The sequence below is a fragment of the Citrus clementina genome, unplaced genomic scaffold (assembly GCF_000493195.1).
Source record: "Citrus clementina cultivar Clemenules unplaced genomic scaffold, Citrus_clementina_v1.0 scaffold_4, whole genome shotgun sequence".
Classification (NCBI taxonomy): domain Eukaryota; kingdom Viridiplantae; phylum Streptophyta; class Magnoliopsida; order Sapindales; family Rutaceae; genus Citrus; species Citrus x clementina.
Genome location: NW_006262274.1, coordinates 3,777,067 through 3,795,181, shown reverse-complemented (window position 1 = coordinate 3,795,181; position 18,115 = coordinate 3,777,067). Strand labels below are relative to the sequence as shown.

At 35.0% G+C, this 18,115-nt stretch overlaps 1 protein-coding gene across 3 annotated transcripts; it reads right to left on the bottom strand.

The window, feature by feature from the left end:
- Nucleotides 1-907: 907 nt before the first annotated feature.
- Nucleotides 908-8,912, bottom strand: LOC18044069 (CTP synthase). 3 transcript variants are annotated; one of them, XM_024185836.1, is made up of 23 exons: nucleotides 8,505-8,912; nucleotides 8,315-8,394; nucleotides 8,096-8,182; nucleotides 7,945-7,995; nucleotides 7,731-7,848; nucleotides 7,591-7,647; nucleotides 7,181-7,245; nucleotides 6,567-6,650; nucleotides 6,268-6,318; nucleotides 6,122-6,184; nucleotides 5,970-6,016; nucleotides 5,600-5,669; nucleotides 5,396-5,476; nucleotides 4,702-4,791; nucleotides 4,570-4,608; nucleotides 4,141-4,290; nucleotides 3,978-4,055; nucleotides 3,794-3,879; nucleotides 3,390-3,438; nucleotides 3,211-3,291; nucleotides 2,690-2,783; nucleotides 1,794-1,911; nucleotides 909-1,433 (listed from the first exon to the last, which is right to left on the bottom strand). In XM_024185836.1, the coding sequence occupies exons 1-22, from the start codon at nucleotides 8,620-8,622 to the stop codon at nucleotides 1,847-1,849; spliced, it is 1,704 nt and encodes a 567-aa protein (XP_024041604.1). In that variant the 5' UTR covers nucleotides 8,623-8,912; the 3' UTR covers nucleotides 909-1,433; nucleotides 1,794-1,846. The 3 variants fall into 3 exon arrangements, with proteins under 3 accessions (XP_024041605.1, XP_024041604.1, XP_006436241.1); XM_006436178.2 differs by having other exon boundaries at nucleotides 5,396-5,458; XM_024185837.1 differs by lacking the exon at nucleotides 7,945-7,995 and having other exon boundaries at nucleotides 908-1,433.
- Between the last annotated feature and the right edge of the window lie 9,203 nt (nucleotides 8,913-18,115).

The window sequence follows — 18,115 nt, the reverse complement described above, 5'->3', positions numbered from 1 at the left end:
TTTTTCCCTTTCCACTTCTATGATTACAAATGTATGATTGCTAAAAAAATTGTTTGTCAGTAATCCTCTGAGCCATGATTATAAATGTACAATACAATGTGTCGTGTACGAATTGAGTACAAGCTCTTCTCGCACCAATTCTTTTAAGGGTTTGGTTATGTTGGAGTTGCTGTAAGGTAGAGCGCTCCTTTATAATTACACGATCAAAGTTATAATAAGTTTTTTTACTATTTATTATTTGGCGTGTGTGGTTGAGATTCGTGCGCCACCATAAATATACTCTAACATAGCCATAACCTTCTTTTAATTACTTCGTGGAGTTGGAGATCTCTGACCGAAAGAGCCCTCAAGTATTTTGGTCTTTGATTATGAGGAGAGACATGTAGGGTTTCAAAATCACCCGCCATTTACTACTGCATGGCGAGGTTATTACTGTTCAGGAGTAATAGTCCTTTAGACTAAAGTTGTAGAACGCTTGTAATGGACAAATTTATTGGAATGAATGAACTTTTGTCCAATAATTGGTTTGGCTGCGTTGAAGCTTGAAAATGTGCTGTTTTGCCAACAACGAATGTTCTACAAATTACAAGATAAAATACATCAATAAGCAAATTAAGAAATGTAGAGGGAAGGATTAAACCCTATCAATTTTTGAACTCGTAACTGATCCAAGATTCAAATTTGAGTAAACAGTCTAACAAAAATGCTATGTCAATTTTTTCATCCACTAAAAAAATCGATGGTTATGTCAAAACTTTTTTTTTCTGCTTGCAATTCAATCATCCACCTGCCTTGCATAGGATGTTACTTGCACTGCTCCCAATAAGACGTTTTCAATACATATAATGAAAGTTGCATAAACACATCTTTAAGTTTTAATATAAGTTTGTAGATAAACAGCAAATTTTTGAACCAGTTCAGGAAAACTAGTTATTAAGAACGGCAAAATCGTGTCACAACAATGGAAGCCTTTATACGTTGCAAGTGACACCCGATGCAACACAAGCGCGCTTCCATTTACTTTTTCTCCTAGCTAGTTTTCCTTCCTCATCCTCCACGTGGCAGAAGAGCTATTACCTCGGAAGATTCCCTCATGAACGTTAAAAAAATTTTAATACCAGGGCAGCAAAGCCAGTAAATTATAGATATGGTTATGGGAGGATGAGTTGCTTGAAAGATCATTGAAGAGTTCAGCAAGCGTTTGATTAGTAAAAACAGTTTCACATAACACCCCCAGAGAATTTGCAATCAGTCAATCGTCCAACATATATGTTAGTGTTGAGGAAAGTTTTTGAAAACCTTTTTTTTCCCCCCCAAAACTAGCTGGGAATATGCATATTTTATAGAAGAATGCTATAACTGCTAATTTCTACTCAAGTACAACAAAATTTTCTTCACTCCACTCGGACTCTTCATCCCGGGACTGGCAAAATCTGCACATATGAGAAAAGAAATAAATGAGCATGTGATAGGGTTTTTCAAGCCTTAACTGAAGCCAACCTCTAAAGATTTAACAGCCCTGCTAACTACTAAACAGATTATGACAAGGTAGCACACTAGGTGAGATTTATGAGTTATTACACCCACTGATCACTACAAACACCCGCTGATCACTACAAACACAAAAGCTTTATGTATAATACAGTGGAGACAAGACCGTAAACAAAAAATTCTGAAACCAACACAAAATCAATCCTTCCACAGGCAATTAGAATAGCCAAAGAGGCAGGGATGAAGAACAATGCAGATATAACTAGAAGGTATACTCGCATCAAAGTTGTAATATGACCTACCTAATAATTGTAAAAAATGTTCTAGAACCTTCTGGACAGTGAAGAGTTCTAGATCAACATCCATTCTGATGTGTATTAAGATATGCTTCCAACTGCTTTGTCGCCGCCAATATAAGACCTGAAATTGCAGTGTCATATTGTTAACTAGAAAATAAACTAGTCTCCACTTCAGGGAGCTCAAAGTAACTACAGCTATTCCAGACTAAGAGTTAATGTATAACTAATGTTTTACATCCAAGAATGTGATTTTGATTGAAAGGAAAGCCATGAAAATAGTACAAGCTGTTAAGAACGTACATAAATGTACATGTAAAATCTTTCTTCTAATACCATCCATTCTTAATTGAAAGGATTTTGGTGAATTTAAAAGAAAAGCAATATTCTCAATAAAAGGGCGGTGGACTTCACTCACTCCCTGTCATAATTACTAACTACTACAACAATTATTGAGGTATAACAGCTTTGTACGTTAAGTATATAAAGGGTAACACTTTACTGATTTTGCGTTTTAACATAAGTGACTTGTAAGAGCAGAAATATTTTAATTATTTAAATCTTTTATATGAAAAAAAAATTGGTAGATATAAAATTTGGGTTAAAGACAGTTTTGCACTTCAAATTTTATGGTATATTACAATTTTGGGTTGTATTTTATGCAAAGACAGATTTACCCCAATGATATCATCACGACATCATCGTTTGACCAAAGGCAGTAGCAGAAAAGTGTAACACTTTTATCTAGTTAATGTATAAAAGTGTTGCACCTCAATAATTGTTGAAGACGTTTGTTATCATGACAAAGTTAAAGTAATAAATTGGCCGTAACTCTTGATTTTAATGTCAATGGATCTTTAGATGTTAGCATGTACAGGGCTCCTTTGTCAACTGACAATTACCTAAAAACAGAGCTGAGGGCCTCCCCGGCCGTGATTTGAACTCTGGATGGAACTGTACTCCAACATAGAATGGATGACTTGGAAGCTCCAATATCTGTGGATACAGAAGGAAACAAAAGAACTTCAGATCTAACTTAGTTACGTGACATCCTACTGAAAGAGAATAAAGCTTCAATATCTGCAGAAACAGAATGGAACGAAAGAACTTCATATTTATCTTAGTTACGTGCCATACTACTCATTCTCCAGTAAAGAAGGGCAACAGACTTATGCCAAAGCATAATGATCTTCAATTCGTGTGAGAACGGATAGGCAACAATAAAAATCTGTCTTAAGTTGTTCAGCTTTTATGCCTATTGACGGATAGGCAACAATAAAAATCTGTCTTAAGCTGTTCAGCTTTTATGCCTATTGTGCAGAAGTTTAATCTAAGTTGTGCAGCTGTAACTGATTCATTTTCAATGGATTTCAAATATGGCTGAACATACACACAGCTTAATACGAATACTGAGAAAACCCACCTCCATTCTTTTTCCAGTTTCATCCTTCCCTACAAATTTTAGGCCAGCTTCTTCTAGAACTCCAATTACCTCTGGGTTCACCTGCAGTAAGCAATGATCAAAGTCTCATACCGTAACCATTGGAAACTAGGCATGTCAAGCATCTTTTTCTTCAAATCAAATCAAGTTTGACAACTAACCTCATATCTGTGTCGATGTCGTTCATCCACATACTCCGCATTACGATACCTAGCAAACAAGACAACGAATAGTGAACTTGAACAACAGCAAAATGCAAACATTAAATGTCCTTGTTTGGGTAAGCAAAACTATTGGATTCTAAATCCAGCAGTTGAAACCTCAAATCTACCAACTGCCTGCAAGTTGCTGGGCAAAAGGCAGCACCAAATGGAGGAATAATAACTTTGTGACCATACGAACCACCAGATTGGTCAACTGGTATATAAAAGTAATCACCCTAGGCACAAGCATCCATTGTTGTAGACAAATCACAACAATGAAGCTCAACAAATTGTTTAGTTGTATGTACAACAACATATATCTTGATGTTCTTTCTAAACTGAAAAATATAATCATCACGTACAACTTTGAGGTGACACAATCAGGGGTTTGGAATAATGTTCTTCGAGAACCTAGTCTCATCGTACTTCCCATATGTGTTCTTGAACCCTGCGTGTGGATAAAAAATGATCAATAACACACTTTGTATGGTAGGTGCAATGTTTCACAGTAACTGAGAAGATCAAAGCAACCGATAAATAATATACCTCAGGCATGAAAATTACTACAGGATTTGGTGTTTCAGAATCAAACTCATTGCTGTTTGCCCTTTTTAAACCCAGAACCTAAAGCAAAAAATTCAAGGCAATCAGAATATGGTACCACAATGTCCGGAAAATGGAACAGTGTATTCGAAGAGAAGTCACCCACAGATCTAGCAAACTCAATCACAGAAATCTGCATGCCTAAGCAAATGCCAAGATAAGGAATATTATTCTCTCTAGCATACTTTGCAGCCAAAATCATTCCTCCCACGCCACGATCTCCAAACCCACCAGGAACTAAGACACATTCAGCATTCTGCAAATGAACATTTTACCAAAAATAATTTAAAATCTATAATCACATTCAAATGCTGTTCTAACACTGTATGAAATGAAATGATGAAATATATTAGGGAGATTTATCTTAATTTATAGAAAGAAGCTCTGATGTTGACATGAGGAAATTCTTGCTTTTACAATCAGCATGAACGATTTTCAGATTCTGGCAGGAAGATGAGTGCAATTTGGTTGGTTAAAGAATAAAGGATATGGTGTAAGTGTTGATCAATAATTAGATGACTACAGTAATGCTTACCCTCAAAGTCTCCCATGCAGCAGCATGATCTTTTGGAGTCTGCAAGATGTGGACGAAACAATTTACACAAGGCAAAAATTTCAAGAATACGAAACAAAATTCAACAGAAACGCAACAAAGAAGGTTCAGTACCAGTTTTGCACTTTCATCTTCAAGGTCAGAAGCTGCAATCCAGTCAATTGATGGCTTCAATGAACAAGCAATGCAGGCATGAAGAAGGGCCTGTGACACAGAAGAAAGAGGCGAGTTGATGTAATACATTATATTCTGGGAAACCAAACCAGCCATTTTTATGTGCTTTATATAATAAATTCACTCTACATAACCAAGATCTAGTCATTAATTCACTCAACTATCCTAATTGAACAACTGGTACCATGGGGCACAGTGTCATTTAGTCCTTCCAAAATAACCTAAAATAATCTATATAACAATTAATGAGAAACCCAATGGTTTATGCTATTAGGCTGAGACCACTTAGTAGATGTAGTCTTCCCAAATCTTACACTTCACCAGTACACGTCTAACAAAAATAAACCAAGGTAAAAACTCAGCCACGCATGGATTAATCCAGTCAAAACAAGAATATTTCCATTTCTGAAGCTTCATCAGAAGCATGACATTCCAAAAACAATTAGATTAATACCACAAGTAGGACAGATGTTCTATGCTACAGCATATTGGATCCATCAGCATCCTTTTATAAAGTTTTTCCTGATTGGTAAATGACAGATCAATGTACATACTTTCGTCATAATTCTAAAGGCTCTATATGTTATATTGCTCCTCCTCTCGGTTAAACCGAGGGTTAAAGTAGGAATCACACCTTCACAACAGAAAGATACGAGTCTGCTAGGCCAACATATTTCCCAACCATTGCAATCCTCACCTGCCATATCAGCATGTTCTATAAATAATAAGGAAAAAAAATTAACGAGAAAAACAAGGCAGTGACAACAATGGCATCAGAATTGATATCTTCTGCTTCACGAAAGAAAAATTTGTTAAGGTTATCAGAAGTTTTACTAACAGAATTTTTGAGATTATCGTAAGTTTCGGCCCTCTTTGTCCAAGCTTGCAAATTTGGAGGAGCAGCTATGCTGCAAACAGAAGATTGTAGTCAGTTAGTTAATAAAAGAACAATGCTACCTCCTACATGTTCCAAAAACAGGCATTCTTCTTGCTTGTCAATCAAGTTCAAGTGGCAGCAACCCTTACATACTAATTAATCATAGATGTAATCAAAGCACCAAAGCACAGTCACAAGTTACTAAGGCAATCCTAACCTTATAAATAATCACAGATATAATCATTACACTCTTGAGAAATTCCAAGGTTGGCCAGGACTTTGATATAAAAATTAAGCCTTACATACAGAAGAAGCTGAAAGAAACACTAACCTCAGTAGATTTAGCTGTTTCAGAATTGAATGATGGGCATTTTGGTTCTGAAACAGGTATCCACACCAAAGAACATTAAAAAAATGTGAATAAAAATACAATGGAATTAAAAAAATAAGCAAAAGGAATCATAAAACTGTTAATAAACCCACTCGAAGTAAAAGAGGAACGTGCCAAATATTTGGAACGTCATGGATATTGAGAATATTGCCAATCTGAAAGAAACCATTAAAAGATATATAAGATGCTAATCAATAAAACAAAGATCAAAAAGAAAAAAAATTATCAAAAAACTTACTGGAACATGGCAGAACTGAGAAAGTTTCTCCTTCGTATTTTCCAACAGAGGCTGCAATAAAGTAGAAAAAATATGAAACAACATAATTAAAAAACAAATCAATGACATGTTCACAAAAGTCAATTCAACAAGCTCAGACTTGAGATGACTTGAATTTTTGCAACACATTGAAATCAGTGCATCTAAACCAGTCAGGCAACTGAAGACAACAATCTAAAAGATTCCACCGTCCACCAATTTTTTACCATCTGTTAACCCACTTGTATACATGCAGGTAGCAGGCAGCGAAAAAGAAATACCTGAGCAGAACGGCATGCCAATAGATGTGGTGTCAAGCCTAATGCTCTCAACTCCCGGACACTGTGTTGTGTAGGCTTAGTTTTCTGAAAGCAACGAGAAAGAGAGATTTAAGTCCTTGAAGCAAAAGAGTGAGCGAGAGAAAAACCACAACCCACCTCCGAAAAAAAAAATTATGATAATAATAATAATAATAAGTTGAATGAATTTTAGGAAAATTCCATTGATCTTGGCCTCTAATACTATGATCCAAAATGTAGAAAAAATTCATATTGCACATCTGGTATAAAGGTTTACACAAAAGGCAAAAGCTATTAATTACTATTAGACCAATGAAAACCTATGTTAGGCGCAAATATAAAGGGGCAGGGGCAGTTTAGTACTTTTCAAGGGCAGGGGCAGTTTAATAATTTTAGTTATTCATTAATTAGGGCTCAGGTATAAATAAGAGATTAAGGAATCGTTTAGGGTTTATGCTGAGTTTTCTGAAGTAGTAGGAGTGATTAAGAGTTTTGGGAGATTGACCTACCTTTTGAATTGTAGGTCAGGATTGTTCTTTCTTTCGATTCAATTAAAAAAATTCAGCCCTTATTTAGCCCTAAGCCCTATCAATTACCTGCTCTCCAACAACACCCAGCACAGGTATCAGGCTCACATGAATGAGGCAAAAGTTATCCGGACCTGGAGGAAGGAATAGAGAATTAAAGTAAGCAACTGTTTTACATTATAATGGGATTTCAAAACCCAAGAGCATATGCCTAGCACATGACGTAAATCAAAGAAAATATTTTCTGAATTTCCATTAGCTTTTGATAATAAAACAAATGGCCTATCCAGCATAGCATCAAGCATTTAGCACAACATAATTACATAAATAATTCAATCAAATAGAAATGTACCATGATGCTGATAAAAATGTCATGCCAGCAATTAAAAAAGCATTACATAAGAGATTCCGAGTATGTCTATGACACTAATTAGCAGTCCATAAAGCTCGACCTTACAGCATCATATATACAACCTTACCCACTGAAAAGGACAATTGTCGCAAAGCCTCGATGAATGGCATTGATTCAATGTCACCTAACAAAAAATTGGTGTTAATCAAACAACTTATCAAGAATTCTCGATGCACCATAAGTCTTATTGTAACAGATAGTTCTTACCAACTGTACCCCCCAACTCGATCACACAAACATCTGCTGGGCCCTCTTTCCCATCCACAGGAATTACAGCCACAGATTCAATCCAATTCTTAATAGCATCTGTGATGTGTGGAACCACCTAGGCTCCACCCAAAGAGAAAAAAAAGCTAAAGTCACCAGTTTTCTCTTTATACAAATTCAGATAAAGTAACCTTTAGCGAATTACAGACGCTACCTGAACAGTCTTTCCAAGATAATCACCTTTTCGTTCCTTCTCAAGGACAGACTGATCAAAAAATGAACAGGATGATCATACTATAGCAACTCATGTACAACTCAAAAAATGAAAAATTTCACATCAGAAAGATAAAAATTCAATCACTCACCTGATATATCTTTCCAGTGGTGATGTTGTTGTTTTTTGTAAGTCTAACATCGAGGAAACGTTCATAGTTACCCAAATCTAAATCCACCTTTTTGAGAAAAATACCAAAATAATTATAAACTAGTAAACACACTAATTGGTTATTATTTACTTATTTAACTCACAATGCGGTGCAAGATTTTTACATTGTCATTCAAACTTGAGGATGAATAAAATTTACCTCTCCGCCATCATCAAGAACAAAAACCTCCCCGTGTTCAAAAGGAGACATGGTACCAGCATCTGTATTCAGATAAGGATCTGCAAAACAAGAGACGCAGTTAACAAACTTGAAAAATTAAAAAAAAAATTCAAATCAAATATGCACATTAATATTAGAACAATAATAATAATAGTGAATGGAATGAGACCGATTTTAATAGAGGTGACGCGAAGGCCACAAGCTTTGAGGACGACGCCTATGCTGCTGGCGGTGACGCCTTTGCCAAGCCCACTCACAACTCCACCAGTAACCAACACGTACTTCATTTTCTCTACTCGCTCTGTCTCTCAGTTTTGATTTTGGTTTTTTACGTCTGGTTTTAGTTCTTAGTTCTTTATTGTAGGCAAAGTATTTGTGTTAATGTCGGAGCGGGAAAGGCCAAGGCAGAGGCAAAGGACGAGGGTAAACGCGCGTCAGCTGGTCGCTTGTGAAGGAAACTCTGTCATACGGTTTCAACCAAACCTAAAACGGCGCGGGGCGCCGCCTCATTAACCAATTTGATGTTGCCACGTCAAATCAAAAGTTTTTGGCCTTTTTGGGACTTTTATTTTCAAAATGACACGCCGTGAGTTAAAAGGGCACGGCAACAAAGTCTTTTTATTTTTTTATTTTTGGTCATAATAACAACAATATTCTTCCTTTTTGTCTGAAAGGGGCTTAAACCACCGGACACCTGCAACTTGTTAATATCTTTTTCAGCCTCTTTTTTATTATGGAGAATATATAGTTATAATTCATTAATTGAATAATTCGCGCACTCATCCATTTAGATGCTTCCACTAATTTCACTTTTTTTTTTTGGATGGTTAGGCTAACGAGTAACGTTACGTATTTTTAATTAATTAATTTAATTTTTATTAATTGATTGATTAGATAATACTAATTTATTAACTTATATATTGTAAAAAAATTATCAACTCTTAACTCTTAATAAATAATATATTATTTAAAATAAAAATTTGAAATTTGTATTATTTGTCTATGCTGATTGCACCAAAGGATAGCTAATAATACATAATTAGATTGATAATCTTAGCGGTATCCAATCTTATCGGAAAAAGTGAAATCTTGTCATTTTTCATCTACACCACCAGTTAAGAAATAGTGTCTCATGGAGTCATGGTGCCACTTTTATTGTCTTTTATTTATTTTTTTTTTAAAATTAATAGGAAACATGGAACTACGTGGTAATTGTTGATTTTATTATAAGAAAAGTGACAGATAAAAAATTATCGTCATGGTGTCTCCATGGTAACTGTTGATTATTATTATAAGAAAAGTGACAGATAATAAATTAAAAAATAAAGAAAAAAACTTTTTTTGGATTCTTAAAAAGTGGGAAATTGGTAACCCACGTTTGAAAAATTGGCATCCATTCGAATTTAAAAGAATCGGCATCCAAGACAAGTAGAATATTCAAAATTGGGGTTTGAAGAAACAGCAAATTAAATTTAATGAATTGGGTTTGAAGAAACAAAAAATTAAATTTAATATCCAATAAGATATTCACCTAAAACTGTTGCTAGCAAAGCCCTTTAAGCCTGAGAAGGTAAATGCATTTAAATTTAATGAATTGGGTGGGAGAAATTTTTTCAGCTTCCAGAGATTGAACCCTAGCCGCTGCAGTCCTCATTTTGATCAGCCAGTGCCACGTAGCAAGTCAATGCAAGCACAGAACAATAACCACAAAAATAAATAATTAAATTAAAATAAAATAAAATCTCAAATGTCCCATAAGTTGCCCCGTCCAAGGACCAAAGAAACCAAATTAAGTATCATTAATCACAATTCTCCCAAAATTTTTGTTTTATTAATTGTTTTAATTTAAAAAATATGATATCATGTGTTTTGTGGGGTGGTTATGTTGATAGTGTGGATTGATTTGTCTTAGAACAATTTTTTGGGATGAATATAATTGGGAATGATTTAAAAATAAGAGAACAACTATCAGAGGCGACAGAGGTGGTTGCCAGCGGCAAAATCCGAGATGGTCAAGCCACGTAAGTGTTGGCGAGAGTGATGAGTTTCTGAAAAATCCTAACATTAACGAAAAATTGAGAATCATGAGGAAGGAATTGAACTTGTTTTTTTCCAAATTGAACTTAATAGTATTCAGTGAGTGCTTCGAAGGGTATTTTGTTGTCTTTTTAGAATTGTGATAGGCTGTGACGGGTCATTTCCCTCAATTTAGCTATTTAACTCCAATTTTTTAGCCTCTTTAGGGTTGGACACGTATTAGCCAAGAAATTGTCATTGACGATATCATATATTAATCTCTAGTTGACTCATTTGAAATGAGCCAATTGAATTTTGGGGCAACTGATGCCTCTTTTGGTGGCTTATATTTTAGTTGACTTGGTTTCCTCTCTGAGTCTTGGTGCATGTGATCTTCTCGTGAGAAATTTTGAAAGGATTCCTGCGAATTTCATATCATGCCGACATGGCGACATGTAATAATTTTGGTTTAAGCCCTGTCATTGTTATAGTAGTCCCTTATCTATACCTGACAACCTTAAGATATTTTTATGTGCTGTTTTTAGCATTTTCTAAATTAGTAGGGTGGCTCATGCTCTCTCTCTCTCTCTCTCTCTCTCTTTTTAAGTCTTCTCATTTTACTCCTATCCTTTGATTTTTCTTTCTAACATACTGTAAGGACATATCGGTCAATAGGACTATTGTACACATGTCACGCCCTAATTACATGACCTAAGTTTTACCACCAACACTAATCTTAATTTCCAAAACTAAATTAAACAAATAGAATATGACTTCATATAACTATCTTGTGCAGCATAATTTACAGAGATATTTCTCACGCACCTCAGTTGGAGAGGCAAAGAATGTACCCAGGTTTAGAGATTTCTGAGTCTTGGCTTCGAAGTACCGGGACCCAAGTAATAGAAAGTACAGAAACAGAATCTATTATGAATGGAAAATGCTAAGTAGCGAGAGGGATGAGAGAAGGACGACAGAAACGGCAATCTTTCCTGTCGTTTCTCCTCTCATTTCCTCTCACTCTTTAAACATAAAAAAAATAAAAGAAATGGTCAAATGAATAAACAAATGGCGTTGGAATGCTTTGCTCACTCTTTCACTTTTTCACTTCCCCACGATTTCACTTTCCTCTCTCCTTGACTTTTTCGTTTTCCCCCAAAACTTTCCTCTCTCTTTCACTTTCATTTTTCTCTTTCACTTTCATTTTCCTCCATTTCGTCAGTTCTCACGCAGCTTCACGACCTCCTCCGTCTTCCCCTCTCTCGGCTCTCTCGGCAAAGATTAAGTGAGCAGTGGGCTTTTTCAGCTTGTTCTTTTTATTTTAATTTTTTGTTATGTGAAAGATCTGGCGTAGAATTTAAGTGTATTGTGGAAGTTAAGTTCTTTTTGTTTTAATTTTTTGTTATGTGAAAGATCTGGCGTGGAATTTAAGTGTATTGTGGAAGTTAAGTTTTTTTTTTCTTTTAATGTTGTTGCTGGATCTTGTTGTAATTTAAGTTTCTGGAATTTAGTAAATTGTTGCGGGTTATGTTATGAATTTTGTTTTATTTTAACTTTGGTGTTTATGTTGTGAATTTTGTTGCGGGTTATGTTACGATATGCAAAATTTATTTCAATATTATTTATTTTTAACAATTGTTATATCAATAATGCAATGAAGACAACAATCGCTGCAATTGATGTTTGATTTATATTTGTTTCGATTATTTCCATTATTATTTCAGTTAGATTTATCTTTGAACTGTCAAAATTGAAATTTAAGTTAGAAAAAGTGGCAAATTAAAAAATCAAACAAAATGTTCGGTTATTGTGTTGTTTTTGTTTAATGGAATTAAGATTTTGGTAAATATTACAATTATACAAATGATACATGCGTCCAAATATTCCTCAAACTATTCTCGCCACTCAACAATAACCATGAATGTTCTTTTTTTATATAATTATATTAGTTAAGGATACAATTAAAACTTACACCAAGATAATCATTTGGTATGCCATCCCAAGTATATTCACCACAAATCCTCAAAAAAATAGGTCCATCCGGAGATCGAAAGTGGTCAAGTAATTCATAATATTGCTGCTCAAACCAATGGTGATCCTGCAATTAACAATGCTAACTAAGTATGACTAAGCCAAATTCACATTAATTTTACATTTCTACTCGAAAATTAAAAAAAAATGCTTCATTTAATAATTTATCAGGTGGATTTTAAAAAATCTACTGCTGTAAAAAAAAATGAAAAAATTAAACTATCGAGTAATTCAGCATATTCAGAGATACATACATAGAAAAAAAAATGGGGAAGAAAAGAGAAAAATGGAATTTAGGAAATATGAATAACTTTAGAGGAATAGGGAGAGAGAGGAGCCGGTTACATAAGGTGAGAAATGATCGAGAGAATGTCTTTGCTAGTGCAAAGCCGAGAAAAAAAACTACTAGTGCAAAGCCTTCCCCTTCGTTAAAGAACTTTAGCCGAGAAAAAAAAAATTACTAGTGCAAAGCCTTCCCTTTTTGTACGAAGCAAAGGTAATCAAGAACTTTAGCCGTGAGGGATTTGGAAGCGTGAGGCACGCCGGAAGGAAGCCGTGAGGGATCTGGAAGCGTGAGGCACGCCGTAATCCGTGACGGAGCTTCTGGAAGCGTGAGGGAGAGAAGCTGGTGAGGGAGAGAGGAAGAGTGAGGGCTGGAGACAAAATGCTAAAATTTCTCTCTGCACAAAATGATAAAAGCAGTCTTTCTTTATTATTTTTTATTCATTCTTTAGCGAGAGGAACGAGAAGCGAAACGACAGAAGAGGATGCCGTTTCTCTCGTCATTCTCTCGTTCCTCTCGCTACCTAGCAGCGCTCATTATGAATTAGGCCAGGGTGTTTAAGTTGTATGCTCGTTAAAGAATAATGCGTTCCACCCCCCTTAAATATTCTCATAAAACCCTACCCTCATTTTATTAATTATAATTCTATTACTGCTACAGAAAATCGCGTAAAATAATTAATTATTGTGTGACAAAATAAATTTGGAAATAACAAAAAATAAATTACCATTGAAAATTTTTTATTATTAAAAATTAGGTGTACGTTGGTGTTTATTTTCCTAGATGATAGTTCAATTTATTTAATTAATCAAAATTACAAATATTTTGGTGGTGTTGAAAAAAAAGTATTTTTGAAATTTGAAAACGAGAATTTGTTTTAGAATATTCCCTTTTCAAAAATTTATAAAATCGGTTTTCAAAAAGTTGATATTTTACGTTAGAAAACCGTCTCCATAAAAAGCTAGAAAATAGCAAAAGTGCCTTCAGTTTCAGTATTTGTCTCTGTCTCATCTCACTCACTCACTGACCACTACATGTCCCTTTGATGAAACATGTAATTCTAAAATATGGTTTTTGTCATCTTCCCTTCCAAAAGACGAAACAGGTAATTCTCCATCTCAATTCTCAAGTGAAAACTTATTAATTATTTATAGCTAGGGCTTGGTTTAAATTATTCTTTAATTTTCGAATTTGCTTGGGTTTTTTTATGCTTTCATCAGTTGATACTGAGAAATTAGGAATTTTTGGATTTGGGAAAACATTCAAATGCAAATGCTCTAATAATACACACAATCTTCATAATTTTTATGTAACTTGAGTTACTAAAGAAATAGAAATGTTACATTGTGAAAGATATACCTCATTCACTCTTATGTATCCTGTTAAAGCCAATATATATTATTAGAAGAAAAAACACAGATTAGTGGCAAGGTTTAACAATTTGCCTGAAGAATTGGTGGTTGAGACTCTTGCATTGCTGCCTGTAGACTCACTGATTTGAGCCAAACATGTACAAAAAACATGTTCCTCATTGCAAATCCTACATTCGTAGTTAAGCAACTTTGCAACCAGTTACATAACAAGAAAACTGCTTGTGTTCTTCTCAAATCTAAGGTTCGTATTGGTGTTGGTTCTGGTGAGAAAGGAAATGGCCTGTCCTTGCTCATTCTTAGTAACAAAACACAAACATCTCTTGGTGTGGATCATGTTTCTGTCATTGACAATATCATTCATATTCCTTTTTCCGAGGAAAAAAACGTTTACTGACATGATGGGTCATTGCAATGGCATTATATGTTCCATTTACTTGATTGTGATAAGTTCGTGTTAGCTAAGCCAGTTATCAAGGAATTTAGAGAACCTGACAGACACTGAGTAAATTATTTGCAAGATTCCTTGTCATGTTGTTTTGGCTTTGGTTATGATCCCAAATCCAATGTTTACAAAGTCATCCAATTCCCGAGCTGGATCGGTAATTCTGGTTTGATTCGTCCTCCTGAGTACAGATTCCTGGAGAGTACTCAACCACACAGATGTAAGATATTTTGTTTGGAACTTTAATTTTCAATACTTAAAATGGGGCTTGTTATTGGTTGGCATGTGATTATGGTATGAACATCAAACAGTTTATCCTTTACTTTCACATGAGTGATGAGGTCTTTCAAAAGATACGGTTACTGATTTATAATGGTAACCAATTCTGTAGGCTTACGGCGTTGAATGAATCTATTACGTTTGTTTTGCATCATTCCGACAAGTGTCCATATTCATACAAGAAATGGATCATCATCATCGATGAATTTGGTCCCAATTGTACTTGGAAAATTTTATTGATGATTGGACCCATCCGGGGCTTCGAAATCCAGTGGTATTTTGGAAAAACTAGCTTATTTTCAAAGATGTGGATGGAATGGCATGCCGCTTCAATCTTGGTATCCAAGAAATAAAAAATCTTCCCGGGCAGAGGGATCTTAAACACTTTTCTGTTGTAACTTATGTGAACAGCGTAGTTTCAGTTAGAGGAGGAAACAAGTTTGACATAGAGTATGACCTGACGAGGGAAGCTATGCATCGATTATAGTTTCTGACTGCTGTATATCTCTTGAAAGCCGACATAAAGAAACTCACAGATTTGTACCAATGATAAGATTTATCTCTCTCGTCATCTATTGCTAGACATGGTTCCATCATTTACTGTAATTATTTTGTGTATGGAAATGATGTAATCGTCTGTACTTTTAGAAAGTAGGTGAATTTTATTCACTTAATGAATTGCTTGTGGTATGTGATGTACTTTGCCATCCTTTTAAATTGGCATATGACCCTTTCATATCAATAAAGCTACTTAGATTTTTATCATACAAACTCATAAGTGCTAGTGCTTGTAGATGGACTAAATTCCAAGGTTAATTTCCATATTTCAGTTCTTTGCAGTTCGAAACTTGGACCTGAAAAAGAACATTTGAATCTCTTCTTCATCTTTAATTCAACATTAGCTTGTAAGTATAATTGACGTGGGGATTTAATTACTACATTTTCCACAAACTATTGCTATATCTCATGATATTAACATACCAAAGAAGAACTCCTCCAGCGGATAGCTCAATTAGTGGGCTATCTCGCAAAACGTTTAAGGATGAAGCAACGTTAAGGCACTGGATTGGGCAATCAGTCAATAAAAACCATAGGATTTTATTTGATATTCTGTCTTTTAATCTGTTCTGTGCCTCTATTTTTTTTTTTCCGGGTAGTGCAATTCAATGCCTTTATCTGATGCTATGTTAATCAATTCTAGGAGAAATTTTAGAATAGATGTACTACAACTAATTGATGCATGCATGACAAATGTAATTGAATTTAATACAACCACCACTTGCATGATAGTTGTTCAAAATAAATGCACACATGTCATGGTATTATTAATTGTTGTATGAATGACATGGTACCTCAGATGTATTCTAGAATTTATCCAATTCTAGGGTTCTTCAATTAATGTGATTAGTCCGAGATGAATTCTTCAACAAATGGCATTTATCTTGGCAAGCACATTGATATGGTGCCCTAGGTGCATGTGTATTAGATTAAGAAAGAAGAAGAAATCAATAGCTAGATTCTTCAACCAGTGACATGTATTTTGGCAAGTATATTGATATGGTACTCATAACTAGGTTTAGTGATCTTCCTGAAGACTTAGTGGTCGAGATTCTCCCCTTGCGACCTACAGACTCTCTGTTGGATTGCAGATCGTACAAAAATCATGGTATGCTCTCATTGCAAACCCCAGATTCGTAGCTAAGCAACTTCGCAACCAGATAAGTAACAAGGACACTTGTGGTATTCTTCTTTTACAAGCACGATGTCTCCAGGCAGCTTCATGGGAAAAGCGTGCCTTATGCTTCCGCTTCTTCAATAACAATACTGGAACAGCACCCGGTGAGAATAACCCTTTTGCTGTTGGGAATATTTAATTTGTATGAGCATGGAAAGGTTGAAAATATGCCGGCTCATTCCCATGGCATTATATATGTCTCTCTTTGAAATCTGGTACAATTATTTCAGCGAATCCTGCTATCAGGGAATCCAGGAAGCTTCCTGAAACTTGCATACACAGTCGTGGTTCAGGTCCGAAATACCGAACAATGGTGTTAGGTTTGGTTATGATCCCAAATCCAATGATCTCAAGGTTGTCTGATTCATTCGTCTTTCTTCTTATGTGTATTCTCCTACAGGGGTGGAAGTGTACACTTTGGGTACTGATTCCTGGAGAGAACTAAAGAGAAAAGACCTACGCGGAGTTGAGGATAGTTTTCTTCTGTTGTTACTGAGTCTGATTGTAAAGACATCAATGGAGCTTGTTATTGGGTACAGGCACGTGTTATTAACGAGAAGCGCAGATAGTTCGTCCCCGCGTTTGACATGAGTTATGAGTTCTTCCAAAAAGATATCAATGCCGAATTATACTATTTCAAAAGTTTTCAGGCTTATGGTGTTCAATGAATCTCTTGAAATGGTTATGCATAATTTGATCGGGGGTTCATATTCCTTGGTCATATGGGTCTTGAAATTCAATGGAAGAAATATGGATGAGATTATGACGGAAGACAAAAATGGTTTTGTATGTTGGCACAACCTTGTTACCCTAGAAATTAGAAACCTTCATCTTCCTGTAGAGAGGCATCGGGTAAAATTTGCTATTGTTAATTACATGAGCAGCCTAGAGGATGAAATAAGCTTGATACAGCACATCACAATTTGACCGAAATATAAATGTATCTCAATTTTTGTTTTTTGTCAATGTCGAAAATAGATAAAAGGTAGAAAACCAAAGTTACAAATTGTTGTATACAATCTCAGCTGCCTTTCTCTCACTCACATTTTCTCTTCGAATTCTCACCCTCAATACTGAAAACGAAACAGGTATTCTCAGATTTCAAGAAAAAGCTTATGAATTACAAGTTATTTGTAGCTAGGGTTTCGTTTATATTATTGATTAATATTTGAATTTGTCTGGTTTTTTTTTTTAATGTTTTCGTCATTTAATCATGAGAAATTAGGAATTTTTGGATTTGGGAAAATGTTAAAATGTAAATCCTTCTCATAAACACAACTGACAAGCTTGTGGATTTTTAAGTAAACTTGATTTATTAACGAAAAAGATATTTTTTTTTAATAAAAAAGAAAACAAAACTTACTAAGAGACGAAAACAGGCCTTTGCTTAGCCAGCAAGTTTTTGCTTTCTTTGGCTAATTCTGTCTTAATAAGTCCGACTTAGGGTTTTAAATTTGGATGAAACAACACCACGCCGATAACGTTGCGAATCGCTCGCTCTATTTTTTACTCTATCTATAAAAAGAGTAATGATACAGCTCCCCTCTCCCGCTTTTCCAATTTTATATCCCCATAAATGCGCTCAACATTCTAATCTTAAATATCCTACACACCTCCTATT